This window comes from Stegodyphus dumicola, chromosome 4, assembly GCF_044657685.1.
Source record: "Stegodyphus dumicola isolate Sdum_Otavi_A_Nest chromosome 4, ASM4465768v1".
NCBI classification, from domain to species: domain Eukaryota; kingdom Metazoa; phylum Arthropoda; class Arachnida; order Araneae; family Eresidae; genus Stegodyphus; species Stegodyphus dumicola.
Genome location: NC_140771.1, coordinates 134,719,523 through 134,740,036, shown reverse-complemented (window position 1 = coordinate 134,740,036; position 20,514 = coordinate 134,719,523). Strand labels below are relative to the sequence as shown.

Below are 20,514 nucleotides of genomic sequence, written 5' to 3'. Positions count from 1 at the left end.
ATTTTACTCGCTGCTTAAAAATTAAGAAAATGTAATTTATTAATTACCTACGATGAGTTTTCAGTAAGTTTCATTTGAATTAGCAGCATGAGCTTTTACACAAGTTGTTCTTCTACGAAAGTAAAATATCGGACAATAAATAAATGCTTTTACTTATTTATTTTTTCTTTGTTGTAAATTCTTCTTTAAGGATGTTTGTTACCTTGGTGGAAAATATCAGCATGTCTACTTTTTAAAGATCAGAATTCAAAGGAACCAGATCACAAATTTGTGCTTATAATTGTTATTTAAATTTATTTCATGAATTAAAAAAAGATAATTTTTTATACTTGTAACGTTTGAGAAAAAATAATTAACACGAGGTATGAAAAAAGAATCGTCTGAAAACGTGTACTGAAGAAATAAAATAATTCCTATTTTATCGTAAGAAAATATTTGTTATTTTTAAATTTTCAGTATGTTAAAGATTGATATTTTATGAAAATGTATTATATTGGTTAATTTTAATATTCGGGGTCATAACAAAGTTTTTGTCTTTATAATTAATATCGCAGGAAGATTAAAATACATTTTATTAATTTTACAAGAATAATTTATGTTGTGAATATTCCAAACATGTAATATTAAAGAATATTTGTTTCTGTCGAATAATGTGAGTGAGAATATGTATTTGGCTACGGGAAGGTTACCTTTAAAATTAATTTCATTGGTTAAAAGGCTTTTTTACAAAAAGTAGACAGTTATTTTAAATGGTTGACTCTGTTTCAAACGATTCACATATACCTTGAAAAGATGACACATACTTTATGTGGTATAAGTGTTAATGGTGGTTTATAATAGAGCTAAATAGACAAAGGAATAAAAGGGGGGTTGGTAAGAGGGAATGTAACAGACTCTTAGACTGCGAGCTTAGCGACAGCATAAAAACTTTAATCCTCTTGGGCGACCGATAAAATCGTAATTCTTTCAGAATTTTGATTGCTATTGCTTTTATTTTAAATATTTTTCACCATTATTTGCAGCTACATTGAATATTTTAGAATATTATTTCCGGGTGCTTTTCGCGTGTGAAAATACATAGTACTAAATTAAAATTTACTTTTGATTTATTCATAACTAAATTATAAGTGACCCTTATGGTTACAAATGTGTTGAATCTTTACATTTCATGAGTTAAATGCGTATTTGCACGGCATGAATTGCGGTAGGAGGAGTATTTAGTCTAAAAGACTTTGACTCCTAAAGTAGTTACCCTACGGGGTATGTCGTAGTGGGGAAGGAGATCCACTTTATGATTTTAAAGTGGAGAATTTTTTAGTCCTAGTTGTAGAAAAATGCAATTATTATGGTAGTTCTGCTCGTGCTGATGTGCTGTGCATTTGCAGCAATGAATATAACAAAGTTTTATCTGTGGCGCCCTTCGTTGGTGAACCTATAAAATAAAAACCATTTAAAGTTTTGAGGTACAATCGTATAATGCATTATATAAAATAATGTAATGTACTAAATTTTGAAGCGAAATTTGCACAATTTATTCTTCAGATCTGAAATCATAACTTAGTATTTATAGGAATAAGAAAATCTTCTGTAGTTTCAGAATTGCTATTACGGCGATGTAGAAAATATTAGTAGAAAGTTAAAAAAATATAAAAATATCAATTTAAGTAGATTATGAGTACAAACACATCAACAAAAAGACCTCATTTAAACCGTTATTATTTTATCTGGCGTTTAAAAGATAAATTTTTGTTTTATTCGGCACAACGAAATCCATCCTTTTTAAGCTACCTAGATATATGCGAAATTCCACGATTCTCTGACCGTCGCAAAGACTTGGATTTCAGGTCTTTGCTTACATTTTTCTTTTAAGCAGAAATATCGGTTTCGCTTTGTCATACTACATTCTCGTCGCAAAATGCGTAAGATGTTGGGTCATGCGACGTCGTTTTGAAATGCGTTGTAAAAGTGCACCTGTAAATTTCATTCTAAATAAAAAAATAAAATAAAAAAATTGAAATAATAATAATAATAATAAAAAAACGCAAGTACAAATGCTTTATTTTACTCATTTATACATTTTTGTAATTTTTCACAATTTTATTAAAAGACTGTAATTTTATGTTTGCTATATACTTTATTATTATTCGACACCATAAATATTGAAGAGTATACATATTCACTTCTAACAAAATGGCTGTTATAACTGAATACAAGGACAGAGAATGGAAAAATATTCACCAAAAGAAATTAGGAAAAAACACGCAAAAAATAAGTTAAAGAATATATATATTTCTCACTTACGTATTTTTTTAAACCAAGTGTTTAAAATAGTTGTTAGGAAAAAAATATACAATTATAATGAGTCCTAGATTGATTTGACATGTCCAACTAGCAATTAATAATAAAAGACACAAAGAACTTGTTGAAAGAACTAGTTGATTTTAAATCGCTTAATTTGGTTATCAGTAAGAGGCAGGTTATATACTGTAAAGACTGGAGAAAAAAAAAGTATTTTATGCTTCGCCGAATGGAAACAAATTGGAGCGTGAACATATTTCTTTGAAATTGCTGGTTTTGATGAAATTTGAAAGACAAATATCATAAGTCTTGCAGAGTGGCCATCAATTGCTTTGAAATCGCCAAGTTTGTTAATGAAAGTTAGTGCAAAGTATTAACTTTGCAAAAAGTAAATCTAAAAACTCGAAATTCGATGCGCACGTGACCAGGTGTATGATAATATGTAGTCAAAACGGTGATCGTGAAATTTTAAATTGCCTTACGTGTGTTAAAATACTGCTAAGATTTTTTAGCAAATATCAATTTTAAAATTAGGTTAAGGCTTTCCATTTTGTTCTTTTTCTTTAATAAACATTAATTTATATTGCATTTATAGTAATTACGCACATGCTATTTAAAAGGAAAGATTCAATAGAGAGTTTCTTGCAAAACTGATATCTTTTTTAATGATGTAGTATAAAAATTGTCATAATTTTAAATAGTTTTAGTATTAATGTATTTAAATACAAGGTTATTTATAATTACATGACGTGAAACATTTCAGTTTTTTAATGTGTCAGATTTGTTTCACATACAGCTTTGCGAATTGAGCAGACATTTATCTGGTATGCCAAGATTTATTTGAATGCCACGAAAATGCCGTAGATGCGAACAAAAAGCTGGCTGATACCACAGTTGCATGAAAATAATGGCAGATTCCTCTTTGAAGTCTCAGCTTGTCCTTCAATACGAGAGAAAGTAATATCGATATGTTTTCCAAAGTATCAAAATTTGCCACAAAGCAGAGATGGTTGAGGAAAGTATCTGATTTTCAGTTTGCCACTGTAATGGGATGCAGGAGTAAATATAAGGCACTTTATGAAACATGCTAAGCCTAATTTTTATATTTTTTTGGTTGCTTTAATTAGAAATATTCTGTATTTTAAAAGCGGCATTTTTCTTCTTCATTTTTTAGCAGTTTCTTAAACCACTTGGAATTTCTCTGATATAGGGGGCTCCACTGCTGCTTCTACAGGATGAGCTGGAAAAGAAAAGAATTTTACTTACAAAAAGTGTTAACTGTATTTTGGATAGCTAGTCCGTAAGACGTTTGGCCTCATCTGGCCGCAACACTACCAGGCATTGATTCAATAATTTTCTGGAATTTTACATCTTTCCCCTAAAGTTTCTCAATAGGATTAAGTCATTTAGGGTTTCTAGGTAACTAATTCATGACGCAGAAGTCAGAGGCATGGTGATGTCAGCATGCAGTAGGCAACTGGGACCTGTGAGAGGTGCAATTATCTTGCTGGAATACTGAATTTCCGTATGAAAGACAGGTGACGGAGGATGGGAACGCCTGAAGTTTAACAGAGGTTAACAGGCATATGTTATATAGCCCTACAGGGGCAACTGTTGAACATCTAGTAGTTGAGGTACATTTGCATTAACTTGTTGATACAGGCATGGTTAAAGAAACACTTAATAGGTTATATAAATGGATAGAGAAGATTGGCCAGCAACTCCACGTACCGAAGCATACGGAGGGAGATTGATACAAGTAGCAAAACACCGAAATAGTGCCAAAGAGAAAACAGCCCAAACCATGATTAAGTCGCCATGGCCTGGCATGCAGGATCCATTGCTTCATGAGCATGACGCCTTATTCTGAGTGTGTCGTCGTTTTTAAGACTGATTACTTCCTCATACCAGTTTCCAGAGTATTCCAGAGTCCATTTTCCGTGTTCTGTTGCTCAGGGAATACTCGCAGCTAGATCAACATACACAGAGCAATGGTTCTTTCTTGGGCACCCGAAGCACTTATGAAGAAATGTGGGTCGCATAGTCGGTTTACTGACTGAGCTGGGTGATAATTTAAGGTAATGTTTGGCTTGGCTGGCAATGCAGAACTGGGGTGAGACGTCTTTGGAATTTGCTCGCTTGCTATGTATTTTCTTGCTAACCCGGTATTCGGGGAAAAGTATTTGACAATGTCAACCCTATCTCTGTGACACTTTAGGGAACGGAAGAGCAACGTGTGTGGAAAGCGTCGGTGATCAAAGGTGTGTAAAAATTTGAGTACCATAGTACTAGATACACAGGGGTTATCTTACGAAATAAGAGAGAGGGAGGGAGGGAGGGAGTGTGTGTGTGTGAGTGCGAGTATGCGAGTCAAAGAGAGAGTATGAGAGTGCGAGAGCGAGAGAGAATGCCTGTGAGTCAAAGAGTTAGTGTGTGATTGTGAGAGCAAGAGAGTTTGTGAGTGCAAGAGTGCGAGTGTGCAAGAGAGACTGTGTACGTGCCAGAAAGTATGTGACTGAGTGAGAGTGTGTGTGGGTGTGAGGAGTGTTTGAGAGAGAAAGTGCAATCACACACTCTCTCACAGTCACACACTCTCTCGACTGTGAGAGAGTGTGAGCGAGAGCTAGAGAAAGTGGGAGTGTGAGCGAGAGCTAGAGAAAGTGGGAGTGTGAGTATGAGTGCAAGAGAGAGAGTGAGTGGGTGCGAGAAAGTGTGTGTGTGCACGAGTGCGAGAGTGATAGAGAAAGAGCGAGTGAGAGGATGAGTGGAAGAGAGAGAGTGAGTGTGAGGAACGTTTGAGAGAATATACTCTTTCTCGTGACACACAGTCTTTCGCACTCCCTCTCCCTTGACTGCAAGAGGGAGTGTGTTTGAGTGTGCGAGACAGAGTGCACTCTCTCTAGCACTCACACACACTCGAGTGCGAGTGAGAGTTCAGTGTAAGAGACAGTGAGTGGGTGTGAGGAGGGTTTGAGAGAGAGTACTCTCTCTAGCACAATCACTCTCGCTCTCACACTTTCTCTCTCTCTCTCTCTCGAGTGCGAGAGGGAGTGAGTGTGTGCAAGTGTGAGAGCAACAGAGAGTGAGTGAGAGTATGAGTGCAAGAGAGTGAGTGGGTGTGAAGAACATGTGAGATACTCTCTCTCGCTCACACACCTCTCTTTCACTCCCCCTCTCTCGAGTGCGACAGAGTGCGTGAGAGAGTGTGTGAAACTACGGAAGAGAGAGTGCACGTGAGTGAGAGTATGAGTGCAAGAGAGAGAAAGTGAGTGAGTGAGTGTGAGGAGCATTTGAGAGAGTATACTCTCTCTCGCACTCACACACTTTCTCCACACTCTCTCGGGTGCGAGAGAGTGTGGAGAAACATTTATATGCGAGAGAGTGAGTGAGAGTAAGTGGATGTAAGGAGCGTTTGAGAGAGTATACTTTCTCAAACGCTCCTCACATCCACTCACTCTCCCTCTCGCACATACACGCACACTCTCTCTCTCGCAGTGTGAAAGAAAGGTGTGATTGCGAGAGACAGGGAGCGTGTGGAGAAAGTGTGCGAGAGTGCGAGAGAGAGTATACTCTCTCAAACGCTCCTCACAATCACTCACTTTCTTGCAGTCATACTCTCACTCACTCTTGCTGTAGCACTCGCTCACACTCACAATCTCTCTCGCACGTACACTCTTCCGTAGTCTCTCACACTCTCTCTCGCACACTCACACACACTCCTTCTTGCACTCGAAAGGGGGGAGTGAAAGAGAGGTGTGATTGCGAGAGAGTGTGTACTCTCTCTCTCTCAAACCCTCCTCACACCTACTCACTCTGTCTCTTGCACTCATACTCTCACCACTCAATCTCTAGCACTCGCACACACTGTCGCACTCACACTCTCTCTCACACGTACATGCACACTCTCTTTCGCAGTCTCCCACGCGCTCTTTTTCGCACTCACACACTCTCACTCTCACACACACTTTCTCTCTGCCACTCACGAACTCTCGCGCACTCACACACTCCCTCTCGCACTCGAGAGAGAGAGTGTGTGAAAAAGAAGTATGATTGCGAGAGAGATAGTGTGTGAGTGCGAGAGACAGAGTGTGGGTCGCGAGAGTGAGAGTGCTAGAGAGAGTATACTCTCTCAAACGCTCCTCACACCCACTCTCACTCACTCTTTCTCTCACACGTATACGCACACTCTCTCCAATTAGGAGTAGTAGATGTATTATACCAAAAATAATAAACAACAGAAGAACCCGCATACTGTAGATATAGGAACTTCCGATTCCGACATTGAAGAGAGTGACAATGAAGATAATGACAAGGTACAGGGTGATTATAATTAAAGTTGCGATTTCAGAACACTAACTTTAAAACTACAGGTCAGAATGACTTGATATTTTGCCAGAACAATCGAGAGGCAATGAAATTTTGTTTGGCGAAGGGAAAAAATAGTTCCAAAATGTGGCTACAGACTATGCTAGCAGGGGTAAGACCTAATCATTAACCACACGAATGTTGTTAGCCAAAAGAAAATAATAGACTCCAAGGGTTTAAGACAGGCAAAAAGACATGTTTACAGCGAATAGTTTAAAGAATACGTGTGTACAATGATAATGACAAGAGAAAAAGGAAGAGCTTCATGAAAACAAACGTGCATAAGTTGTTCGATATGGTGTCCACCTTGTTCCGCTACTAGTTGGAAGTGCAAAACTACATGTTCCAGTACAGTTCCGGAGGGTATCTGTGCTGATGCTATGAATGTGGTAAGTGATGGTTGCCTTCAAGTCGGCCAGATTCCCAATCTACCGACTGCAAACAATACTTTTCAGGTATCCCCCAAAGCCAAAAATCACATGGGTTTAGTTGGGCGAATGTGGCGGTAAAACTGTTGGAAAATGGCAGGTTATGATTTTATGAGTGGTCAGCAGTTCCTTCATAGAAGTAGCAATGTCCAGAGGAGCACCATCTTGCATCTTGAGCAAACCACTGATGCTGCTAAATTGCCAGAAGGACATGGTTAAGCAGTTAATGAGCCCTGCAGATGTGATCTCGAAGAAGAACGGACCTATGACAAACATTGCCATTATTCCGCACCACAGTGACCTTTTTAGACTGAAGAGGTACTCGCTGTAGCGGGAACGGATTCTTGATCACCGATATCCTGCAATTTTGAGTATTTACAGAACCTTGCAAAACGGAATGGGCTCCGCCAGACCACAGAATATTCCCTGGCCATCCACTCTCCACTTCCATCCGGGCAAGAAATCACTGTGCAAACGATTCACATGTTTCCAGGTAAGCAAGTAGAAAGTTCTGCACATGAGTTAGCTTGCACGGATAACAGCGCAAGATGTTCCACAGGACATTACGCACCGTGCTGACAGGCATATCCAACATTCGTCCAGTTCCCCATGCACTGCTGATTCCTGTATCACTGTTCGTCTATTCTTGGAACTTTGTAGCCACATCTTCCACTATCGCAACTGGGTTTCGTCCTCTACCTCGTTTCACGTTAAATAAATCTGTCTCTTTGAATTTATCCATCAGTTTTCGCAGGCCGTAAGTGGTTTTGGGGGCGAATTTTATGCCCTTTAATGTCCAAAACTTCCTGATAGCTGTTAATGCAGAGTCACCGTTCTGATAGAAAAGTTTCACGAGCAGAGCGCGATCCTTCATTGTCAGTCACAATAAAGCATTTAAGCAAAGCATTACGTGTTCCGCTAACGTTCTGCATTTTTATCACAGCTATATCTGTGGTGTGCATGACAAGTCTTGAAATATCCATATCTCTACAACAGCCATGTAAACCCTGACAATGCCATCTATCGGCACATTTTTTTAACTACCGTATTTGCTGGCATATATGACGCACCCCTTTTTTATACACATTTTTGAAGGATAAAACGTTATCACTGATCATTATAATGAATTTACAGTATTTTAAATATAAAGTAATACAAATTGATAATTTCTGCAAATATCCAATCTATCTGGGAAAGACCATCTTTTAATTTTTTTCGTCAAAATTCAGATACTCATCTCAAGAGCTAACTGGAAAGTCAATAGAAACCTTCTAAATCAGCATCAGAGTCCTCATACAACAAATTGTCCCCTGTACCCTCCAGTGCATTACTAATACCACATTTCTTAAATGATTTAAACACTACCTTTAGTTTCACAGCATCCCAGTTCACAGTTCTTATCATTTTATCAGTCGGGGTGGCCCGAAATGCCTATCTATAGTCTTGTTACCATACGCAATCACACGTACCTTGCATGTTATGTTATAGCAATGCGGACAATGGTTCTTTTAGCTATAACTTGGCAAAAAATGAAAGATAACTGAACAGTAGAAATTTCACACGCTTAAAAGTCGTTCACAAAAACTGGAAAGTTTTCAGCTGTGATTGTCGATATGTGCGCATGCGGGTTCAATGAACTTTATGTAACTAATGTTCCCATACTCTGCAAAAAACAAGACAAAAGATTGTGCAACTCCGAATAGAGGAAATTTTGAGAAATAAATGTAATCGAAAACTGAGTATTGACGTATAAAGACGAATTCCATTGTTCAGACCTATTTTCAAAGACAAAAAGTGCGTCTTATGCGGCGGCAAATATGGTATTTTTCCTTCACTAAACAAAATTCAATTGTTTCACGATGGTTCAGATTCCATTGGTAAAATATCCAGTCATTCTGACTGGTAGTTTTAAAGTTAGAGCAGCGTTTTGATATCGCAACTTTAATTATAATCACCCTGTAATTGTTGAAGATATTGCTAATGAGGATGAAATATTAACTCATCAAGTTCATTATAATTAAATCAAGTTTGAAAAATTGTTAAGACATTTAAACGTTCTCCTACAAAAAATGCAGGTATTGAAATTTTGGTCCGAAATTGCAATACCTAATCACGCCTACCTTACTCCACCCTAACCAGTTTAGCCTCTCTCCTCCTACTATTAGGGCTCCTACTTGTAATCTTGAAATTGGTATGGCTGAAAAAATATACGAGGCAGTTCCTGATGCTCTTAAAATTTTTTTTTTAGAAGTTATAGCTACAAATAACCCTAGCTGTGAGTGGATCCAAATTTCTACTGATGACACTGCACGTAAGGAAAATACTGGTGCCGGTTGTACTGTGAAGGATATTTTGCGGAATCCTATTCTGTTGATCTGAATGCCTCTAACTTCGACGCAGAGATTTTTGCCACAGGAAAGGCAATTTTAAATCTTCTTGTACCTGATACTAACTTTAAGCAAGGCAGTTATATTTGCTCACTCCCGAGTGGGCAGTTGTCTCATACACCTACTGATTACTTTCTTGTTGAAGAGACCAAGATAAATGTATCCAATGCAATGGCTTTTGGCTCGGAGCTTGTTTTTCAATGGATCCCCAGCCACTGGAAATGAAAAAGCCCATCTTCTGCCTAAAAATGGCTGTAGGCTGTAAGCTATCCTGGCGCAGCCCTTGTTTGTCATAAAATCTTGTCGATTAGGTGGATGAGGCTGCGCCCTATTTGTACCCTAGCCACATTATGCTATAATGATTTGATATCTGAATGATAAAAATGCCATATTTCTCACTCTCCAATTAACAGTTTAGTTCTGAGGCAAAGAGGAAAGTGGACCAACTTTTAAATATATAAACTCCTTTCAACTGATAAAGTGTGGAATACTCTTGTATTTTCGCCTATCCCAGTGGACATACCCCGTGCATTCTTTACGGCAAATTTTCAACTCTCGACAGGACATTTTATATAAATACCTGCACCGCACTAGTGTAGTTGCTGATGATGTCCGTCCGGTGAAACCATGGACTTTCTTCATTTGACAACTTGTACTGCACTTCATTTTATGATTTTAATTCTGACAACTTTCCAAAGGCTAAATTTTAATGGGGGCTGCCAGAGGTTTCACGGCAGATATCGCTACTGACTGACATAGGGAAGAGCATCTTAGCTGCATTTAAAAAGAGCATAAAAATGTGTTATCATACTTACTTCGACAGTTCCCATCGTAAAAGGTGACGTCATCAAGAGCAAAGTTTCCATCAGTGGTTTCACCTTCAAATTCAATCTGCATTGAAATAGATAATAATAAACTTGTTAGAGAAGATTTCAATTAAATTCATAGTAAATATATAATGTGCACACCATGCGACTGCCTTGTACTGACTATTGAAATTTTACTTTTTAAAATTCCTACTATCAGCTCACACTCAACCAATATCTTGTGCAAATTTTCAATTGTTAATAAAATACTTTCTATTCGTCCACTGAAGTTCAAATACATTTTTTTAAAGTTGTAGTTCATGACACTTGATGTTAATATAATTTTTTCACATATTTAAAATTTTGTTGTATTTTTAAAATATTTCTGTGTTGATCTAAGTAGGAATTGACTTTAGACAATTTTTTTATATTTCTTGTATCCCTGCAATTTCTTTAGACTTATTTCCTCGAATTTCATTAGAAATGCATTTCTGTTACAATCAATCACTTCGCAGCAATGCAAAAGTACATAAACACTTCAAACATCTTCATTCGAAATTGTTAAATACAGAAAAATCTAAAATACCAAATACAGTAAACAACCCAAACAAAGTGAATTTATTGGTTAGCAAGTGTGAAGTGACGCCACTAAGAAAAATCACTCTTCCAAAACTAGAATTATTCGGCGCTTTGCTTGCCGCTCAGTTAGCAAGCAAAGTCAAGGAAATGGTGCATTTAAAAAAAGGCGCTCCTTGGTGTTTTTTGGACGGATTCAAAAATCACTCTGTTGGATTAAGAGGACAACAAAATGATAGAAATCATTTGTTGCCAACAGAGTTAACGAAATACAGGGTTTAAGTGATACCAGTGCCCTGGGAAAGAAAATCTCACAGATCTCAGCAGGAGAGTTGGTGCTGACATTTTATTGAATAGGTAACATTTGGTGGCATGGCCCAGTTTCTGAGAGAAAAGACTGATGTTTCTGTAGACAATAATGACATTCTAATTTTTTTAGATGATTTTTTTGATGAACTAAAGAAAGCCAGTGATCCTAATGATTATTCTCCTACTGTCTTTATTGTTTTTAATCATAGTTCTATAGCTGATATTCTTTCCTTGAGTAATAATTAACTCTATTGTTCATGTTATGTATTTATATTTATCAATAATGTTAAAACTAATGAAAAGCTTACCTGAAAAAAAGGGAAACATTTTAAGATCTACGCAAGTACAAAAGTACGAGTTATTTTCATAATGAAAGGGAAAAACTGTTCCTGATCAGAATTTTCTTTAATTTCTAAAGACAACATTTTAAGTCAAAATACACAAAGTAATACATATAAGATGTACAGCATTTATTTCATAATAATTTGCACTATTCAGCAGCAAAGTCCTCCTTATAAAACAGAGGTATCCTGCATAATTTTCACCTATTTTAATTTCAAACTAACCTTAAAAAAGTCTGGATTGCTCATTGTTTTTGAGAAATGATTTGTTTTCTATAGAGAAAGCAGTTTTTAAGCAGAAAAGGCACTAACGTGAAGCAAACTGTGTATCTGTTGAATACGAATACTGTTGCATTGCTTTAAATTTATCTTTTACAGAATGGCAATGAAAATATTGTTTACTTTAAATATGAATCTCTTAATTCTGAGGATAAATTTGATCATTTATTTCAATGCATGAAACCGAACTCGCCAGCTTATTAGAAGATTTTGCTCTCTAAAGAGAATTATGGAAAAGCTATTGAGCTTTTTAAATCTTATTTGGCAAGGAAGAGTTTTTAATTGAATATTACATATGTGAAATCAAGTGTATCCGAGTTAAAATGACATGCAAATAGCTATTATTGCAGGAGTTAAAGCAACAAGAATTAGCACAATATTTATAAATTCACAGGACTAGTTTTGAAGGTTTAATATAGAAACTCCTTCTTCAACTGCAGAAGTGCAAATGATGAAGAAAAAAGCAGTAATAAGATTAGGCAATAAGAATGATAAGAAGGATGTCAAGCTGCTGGCACCCTCTACTGATGATGAAAAATGAAAACAGCTGTCAAATAATTTCATTAGAAACTGAGGGTAAAGACAAGACGGATTGGAACTGGGATTGCTAACTAGAACTGAAAGATTTATATCAAAGTGAAATGCCTTTAGAGAATCTAATTTAAATAATCTTAAATAAAATTATTAATAATTAATCTTAAAATAATTTAATAACTTAAAATTTTAGAATATTGCACATGTTTATGGAGCTCAGTAATAATCATATCAATACATAATATAGTATAGAATACTGTTATTTATGCTGCATTGTTATGAAGAATATTTTATGTAAAGAAGCTGTAAGAAAATTGAAGCACATATGCTTCAATTCAAGGACTAGGAAGGAAGAGGGTACTGAAGGATGATTGCTACATGGGGGGCTGGTTGGGCAAAGCACTCAAGAGCTATCTGCCCAAGATAGAAGAGATGCCTTCTTCCCTTTGTGGAGGGCTTTTTATGGAACACTGGTTCATATACACATTATACATGGGAAAAACTACAAAAACACCCATGCAGCCATGCCCCATCTTCAACGGAATTTGAACTCAAGACCAATTTACCAGTGTTCAGCATTACTTGGCTGCTAGTGGACCCCTACACTGGGGGAAGAGGAAGTTGGAATCATGAGTCTTTCACTAATCAAGCATGTCTGAGACATAGTAGGCCGCCAGATTCGGGCACCACAAAATATCGCAGATCTGGAGTGACAACTGATGAATGCCTGGCAAAATGTGTCGCTGGATGACATTAGGAATCTCTACCACTCCTTGCCTCAACGAATTCAAGCATGCGTTGCCACCAGGGGCGGTTCGACCAACTACAGTCAAAAGTCGTTAATTCGGACTCGTCGGGACTTCGGCGATTCCGGATTATAGATCACCAATTTAAATCTGGTAAAATGGCATGCAGAAATTATAAAATTAAAAATATGAAACCGTAATTAATGAAATAAAGAACAATTATGATATAAAGGGTATCAAAATTTACAAAATAAAAGCTTAATATTTATTTGTTTACTTTATTCATTTCTTCCAACGCGCGCATGCGTAAAGCATACATTACGCATAGTCGAAATTAGAAAATTGCAACCAGAAAACTATTTGATGTGTACTCGTGATATTTATAATGACAAGGAATTTGATTTAAATCATATCAAAGACGGAATACATCGAGATGAAATACTACATTTAGTACGGAATTATAAGCTGAATAAAATAAAAACATCTGCCCTGAAGATAAGGATGGTGCTAATAGATCAACTTCCAGTTCATTGCGCACCGCGATGTCCCCTCCCCAACCCCCGCAGAGCAGCGTGAAATTGATAAACAGATTTCGGAATGGTTAAGAAACAAAGGTATGCCTTTATCCATTTTTTACAGCAATTCAACTTTTTGTTTCATGGACTTCGAAACATACTTTCTCTTTGTAGATCCTTTACATATTAGTAAATATATATTGGAAATTCTATTTGACATAATCGAAAGTTCAAGCTTACTTTTATAAAATTGCTCTAACAGTCTGCAAATAATAATAAGCCGTATCCAATTTGAAGATTAAGGAACAATGCAATCTGCAACATTAACTGAATTAGATCATTTTAGCTTAGCTTATACCGTCCGTTATACATTAAACGTGCATGCGTAAACGTATTATGCGCATGCGCACACGCATATTCGCAGCCGTAAAGGTCTTACGCGCACGTGTAAACGCGATGCATGCGCAGAAAGTTTGTAACTTTGAGGTCCGGATTATAGATTATTCCAGATTATGGCTCTCCGAATTAACGACTTTTGACTGTACTATAGAATTTGAACATTCAGTGGGTGACTGTGAGCCATGAACAGGTACTATGACCTTAATTTTTTCATTATTTTATTATCTATGTATGAGCTATATACATATTCAATTTCATCAAAAACAACCACTTCCTCCATGGTGCTTTGATTTTTTTTGCGAAAGAGAGTATTTCAGAGTATGAATTACCATTGACTTGTGCTTTGCACTACAGTGTCTGATGGGATTTCTGCACAAACTACTAGAATCTTATCCAAGTGTGTCAAGGTTGCATGGTTAACAACAATACGCTTCATTTTTTACTGTGCCTCATACAAAAAAATCAAGCAGCGTAAGGTGTGAAGAGCATACACGGAACTCAACTGGTTCCCTGCACCCTATCAAAATGTCCTAGTACATTTTGATCCAGGTATGCTATGTAGAGGAGAGGTGTCATCTTGCTGGTAATACCCTATCATTACCACATATTGCAAGAATGGCAAGGAAAATGGAATCACCAAGCAATGTTAAATACTCTTCTCCAGTTACAGTACCTTCAAAACAGAAAGACCCTATGATACCTTAGGAGACAAACCACACCAGGAAAATTCACGGCTTTTCAACAGTAATGTGGAGATTATTTTCAATCCATTACACACAATTATGCGTAGTGACATTTCCATTAAGTTTAAATTGTGCCTCATTTGACTAAGCAATGCTATCCATAAACCCCGAATCGCGTTTAAGCACCTTCTGATCTCGTTCACAAAGCTGTACCCAGCGATTAGGGTTATCATCACTTAGCTGTTGCCCCAGCCTTGGAATGTACCCTAAACTTGCCCTTTTTCAAAATGTATATCACACTACTAGCACTTACACCACTCTCATGCAAGCCTTGCTTGACGATTGGTTTTGGTGAATGTTGAAACAGTTCCAGTACCACAAATGAAGATTCATCACTTGTAGCCATACAAGGTTGGCTTGATTAGCTTTTATGCACATCACACATTGTTCCACGGACCTTAGATTTTTCTTGTACACATGTAATTATTACTCTTGAAAGCGGATTAGTCCCACACTCACACCTCCACTCTCTCTGAACTACAGCAATATTTTCAAACTTTCACTACCACTTAATAACCTGCATCTGCTCTTGAAAGCTCAAACATATGTCTGCTATGTTGATGTTACTTCACTTGACACTAACTGGATTGTACAGCTAGATCAATGACTGCTGTTACCTACTGAGGAAACATAACATTACGTTTTCTTAGAAATTTAATTTTGTAGGTAGGAAAATAAATTTTCTATGACAGTTCAAAGTATGTATACATTTTTCTGATGCACACTGCACATTACATTTAGAAGTTCACCTTGGATATTGCAGAATCTTAGCAGAAATTTTACTTTATTTCCATTTTAAATTTTGCTCGTGAGGATAAAAGACTTACCTTATTTTCATTCCCTGGATCTCTATACAACATTTTTTCAACTTCTCCATTTTGGGCACTTTTGACATAGACAGGAACAGCTTGGTTGGTCAGTTTCTAAATAATAATTTTGATTAATTTCAAAACTTATAAAATATTCAGATTATTCAATTAAAGAGTAAAGGAAAAAGATATACAGAAATATTAAAATCAATCAACATAAAAACATTACCGAGATTTTAATTATAAATCTAAATCACTAAAATTTAAATATAAGGCTTACTTGATTTTCAGAAATGTAAAACATAAATAAGTGCCAACCACCTGCATACAATGACAGGCACAAAGTTTAAAACACCTAGCATGGAAGTATTTTTTAAGAAATGACTCAGTCATTATTTTTAAATAATAAAACTTTTTATTCCTTACCACAAATTATTGAATGCAAATATCAGGGGGGGGGGATAACTGCAGCCAAGAAATTTTTTCAAAACTTGAATGTACAAACATTCACTTCAATGGAAGCATTAGTAGAATGCCTGTCTTACATGTACATCACAGACAGTCCATTATATCATACTGAATAGCTTGTATTATCCAGAAATGCTGACCTTACAGAAACACTTAAATAATGCAGAAAAATGGAGTTGGAGGATAAAACATTTTCCAAAAAGGTTGTGGTTTGATGAAAATTTTTCTCTGATCAAAGAAACACAAGTATTTGCATTCGAGCACACTTTTTACAAAATGCAGCATCACACTAAATAGTCAAAAGATGCTTTAATTTCTATTTGCATGAGATCACCTGTGTATGCTGCCCCACAAGATATTACTTCACATATGTCTTTTATAAAGAATATACTAACATCCTCTAACAACAAAATTCAGTTGTTGCAAGTTTTATACATGTGATATGATTCTTCCACAAACGTTTTTGAAAGAGTTATACATTTCATATTATGGTGGTATAACTACGAGGGTATACTTTGAGCTTACATTACTGCAGTGGCTCTCAAGTTTTTTTGCCCCATGCAACTCCAAAACTGAAAAATGCATATACATCTACTTAAATTTAGATTATTTTTAATGTTCTTTTAATTAAACCAAAAGTATAGAAAATGTTGATAAAACTTGAATAAGAGTAATTTTTTATATACATAAACTAAAACAAGTTAAAGAGTAAATGGCTGACCACATCCCACACATGAGCCATGAAAATTTTTCCCCCCAAGGGGAAATTTCAACCTAGCTGAGAACCCCTGTGTTATTGGGTATATATATTTCAGCCCATTCCATACATGTCATATATATACATTTTAGGGAAGAAGCATCATAAGTAGAACTTGATGATAGAATTATTTTATTTATTAACAAGTACATAAAACTTGTTAATAAATAAAATAATATGTTAGAATATGGATACATATTAGCTTCAATCATTAAAACATTTGTATAAAAATAAATATGTTGAAACACCAGGAACATTAAACTGCAGTTCTGACAAGATCTTCTCTCGGAATATCTTTCGCTAGTCAAGTCATGAAGAAAGAAAGACCAATCAAAGAGTACCAATGCAAACATTTATAGTGAACTATAGTTTTACAGTATAAAGCTATATGGCTTGTCATATACCTACATATGCATACCCGCAATGGAAAAACTCATCCTTCAGAACATAACTACAAAAAACAGTGTGAAAATTCTACATGCTGGCTGTAATCTCCTATTCCTAGTAATTGTCTCTATAAGGAGATAAACACTAGTTGTGCATACTTATTACATCTGGACTGAAAGACTTCTCCATTTTGGGCACTTTTGACATAGACAGATGTGTTAAATAGCTAGTGCAGTACATATATCTTACGTTCAATTTCACATACATCCATTTCTATCCATTGACCTATAAGCAAAATACATATTGGCCATCTCAGCCTAGTATAATATCATTATACTAGGCTGAGATGACTCAGATGGTAGTAATATTTAATTTATTATTTAACAACACCTTTTAGCACCTTTAGCTGGCATTTCTTGACACATGGTCCAACAAAAGTATGATTTTTTTAGTATTCTGGATATATCAAGGAAATTCAGAACATGGCTTTTGTAATACTTAATCTAGAGGAATAAAAGTAAACAGGCAATTCAGTTTATTATGAAAAACACATATCACAGATAATTCTAGCTGTGTTACAGTAGTTTTCCCTTCCCTATGTTTCGGAAATCTCCACCAACAGAATTAATATTTTCACTTAATTACATATTAACCTGTCATTTACTATTCTTTGGAATTCAGTTTTTTCACATCTGCAGATACAAAAATCTCCTTACTGACTATAAAGTTCTTAATATTTTAGCTTGTGTTGCAACATACAAATGATAAACATAAAGAGGTCAATATTTAATATATGGTTTGATTTAGTTGATTATGGCAAAGCACACTAGGGCTATCTGTCTAAAGGGATGCCATTGTAGAGAACATTTTAAGGGAAACTGGCTCATATACACGTTACACATGAGGAAAATCATGAAAATGCCCAAGCAGCTAGCATGTTCACCTGTAATCAAACCCAGGTCATACCTGCCACTGTTCAGCGATTTTACCGCTCGCCCATTGGTGGGCACATTTAATATACGAAAAAATTCTGAAGTCTTACATATTAACTGTGTTACTGCAAATGAAATTCCAGTTTGCATAGACACCTACATGGTGTGGTTATTAAATAATGAGATTGATCTCTGTCCATAACATACAGTAATGAACAGCTCACATTAGATGAATTCATTAGAGAGAAGAAAAAGACAGCTGTTGCTTTCACTCAAAATCAATCTGAGAGCAGTAATTGAAAGGACAAGGGTGGAAGCTTCCTCATGTCTGATGCTAAAAAGCAAGCAATGGTACCTTTTGAACCTTTTTTTGTTTCAACCTTTTGAAATTTTAAAGAAAAATTTCCAAAGGAAAGGAAAAGTATGGTAGGCCATTATACATTCAGTATAAAGGTGAAATATGCTGTTTTGTATACATCTAAAAATAAATAAAAATTGATTTTTCTCGAAACTTTTATGTTGGTCATTTAAAAAAAAAATTGGAGTTGGGGGGAGGGTAAAGTAAACAAAAAATAAAATATGGAAGAAAATATGCACATTCAGATTTTATCACCAGCTTTTTTTCCCTTGTAAACCAGTGATTTTATCACTAAGATTTTAAAAACCTCAACAAATTAATTCAAATAACATACACAACTATGTTCACTCCACCTTCTAATATTACAAGAAACATATATATTACTAGAACTTGAAGCTCTTGCTCATTTTTTAAAGTTTTGCATTATTCTTTTGCAAACATGGAAATTAAAACTTTTTTTACAACTATGTAAAACTCAAACTAAATTGGCAAGTTCAATGTTACTTGTAGATTCCTTCAATTTTAGAAAATAATATATACTAACATACCTGTTAACGAATTTGAATATTCTATTTGCATGACTAACTATAAACTACAAAAATTTGTGTCTCAGATATTTTAGAGGAATATTACTGCAAAATATGTAACTGTAAGATTATACATATTATAACTCTAATACATAACAACAGCTAGTAGAAGTACAGAATAAACAATGTTTAGCTATCTTGTTATAATTATTTCCATTTATCTAACATATAAATGTTATAATTACTATGCAAACTTATTTTTCTGAAGAAATTACCTGTATTGCATCTTTGGTATCTAGGCAAAAATTACAGTCTCCAAAAATAAAGAATGGTACTTTCTCATATTGGTCAGTAGAAAACCTGTAATATATCAGTTTTATAACTTGTAATATATCATTATCTAAAATAGATACTAAGCAAAACAAAACAAAAACAAAAAAGCATTCAAGACAAATTGCAAAATGGCTATGAGATAATATTACAACAACTTTTTTAGTGTAACACAGTCTTAGAAATTTGAAATAATAACATAAAATTGTATAATAAAAAATAATAAAATTAAATGCCTCAGCTATAAATATGAAACTGATCAATTTGTCACAAATTTAAAATAACTATATACACAGTAGCATATTTAAAAGAACAAAATGCATAATCCAACTTGATGTAACCTTCAAATATGAACAAATAAAAATAAACAAACATAAAGGATCATAACACTATGCTCAATAACTAATGCTAATATCAGAAATTATTTTTAAATACTCAAGAAAGAATACTGTTCTCCTTTATTTTCAAAAACTTTTTTTTATAATTATATTCTGTATACAAGGGGGGGGGGGAACAGCAATGATTGTGTTTATGCAGTCAATATAGAATAAGAACATTCTATTTCCTATATTTTGAATAGCTTGCTCCTTTCATCATTTTTCTATTTTTGTTTATATTTTTTCTATTCTTTTGCAATATCTAAAAACAAAATAAATTACTGGCCCTCATCAAGGGTGGTAAAGTTACAAATAATATTTAATAATTATAAATGAGAGATTAATTAGTCAACAATAAGCATGCTTTATAAAGCCTGCCTGATATGAATGACCATTAAGTTTTTGCAGCTAAATTAAGAAACAGACTTCTTCATGAATTTACCATGCCCCTTGTCAAATACATTTGAAATATCTTTATGTGGATGCACAAACATTTGCGGCATTTCTCTATAATGAACAGTTATTATATACTAAAATAAATTCCAGTACTTACATAGTAAAACTTATGTTTTCCACAAATTGTACAGAAACTTAATGTAAACTTTCTCCATAAAGCGAATTTCTTCAATGCACAGAATTTAATAAGAAAAACTTGTTTTTGAATGATAATGAAACCGTTTCTTGACTTTTTCCCTTCCCTAGCAATTGAAGCCTGATATTATCCCTAAAAGTCATGAATCAATCCCTGAGGTCATGTCACACACCAACTTCACACAATCCATAAATGTGGAGTAATTTGCATTTCCATGGTCTTTTGAATAAATTAGTCACCTTCACTTCACT

The 20,514-nt window shown here is 35.1% G+C and overlaps 2 protein-coding genes and 1 long non-coding RNA gene across 5 annotated transcripts in view; 1 reads left to right on the top strand and 2 right to left on the bottom strand.

Annotated features, from left to right (window-relative positions):
* Positions 1–20,514, bottom strand: part of LOC146997699 (uncharacterized) — a 130,381-nt gene that overhangs the window by 70,437 nt on the left and 39,430 nt on the right. The gene's annotated exons all lie outside the window — the stretch shown is intronic.
* The window catches only part of LOC118179935 (uncharacterized), a 106,634-nt gene that overhangs the window by 84,179 nt on the left and 1,941 nt on the right, over positions 1–20,514 (top strand). The gene's annotated exons all lie outside the window — the stretch shown is intronic.
* The window catches only part of LOC146997700 (uncharacterized), a 28,070-nt gene continuing 10,492 nt past the window's right edge, over positions 2,937–20,514 (bottom strand). Inside the window, exons 3-6 of one of the 3 annotated variants that reach the window (XM_085815487.1) lie at positions 19,240–19,324; positions 15,554–15,649; positions 10,294–10,369; positions 2,937–3,538 (exon numbers count right to left, since the gene is read on the bottom strand). In XM_085815487.1, the coding sequence (XP_085671613.1) occupies positions 3,480–3,538; positions 10,294–10,369; positions 15,554–15,649; positions 19,240–19,324 (316 nt within the window). In that variant the 3' untranslated portion in view covers positions 2,937–3,479. The remainder of the gene's footprint in view (positions 3,539–10,293; positions 10,370–15,553; positions 15,650–19,239; positions 19,325–20,514) is intronic. The other 2 variants (XM_085815488.1, XR_015040793.1) reach the window with 2 other exon arrangements.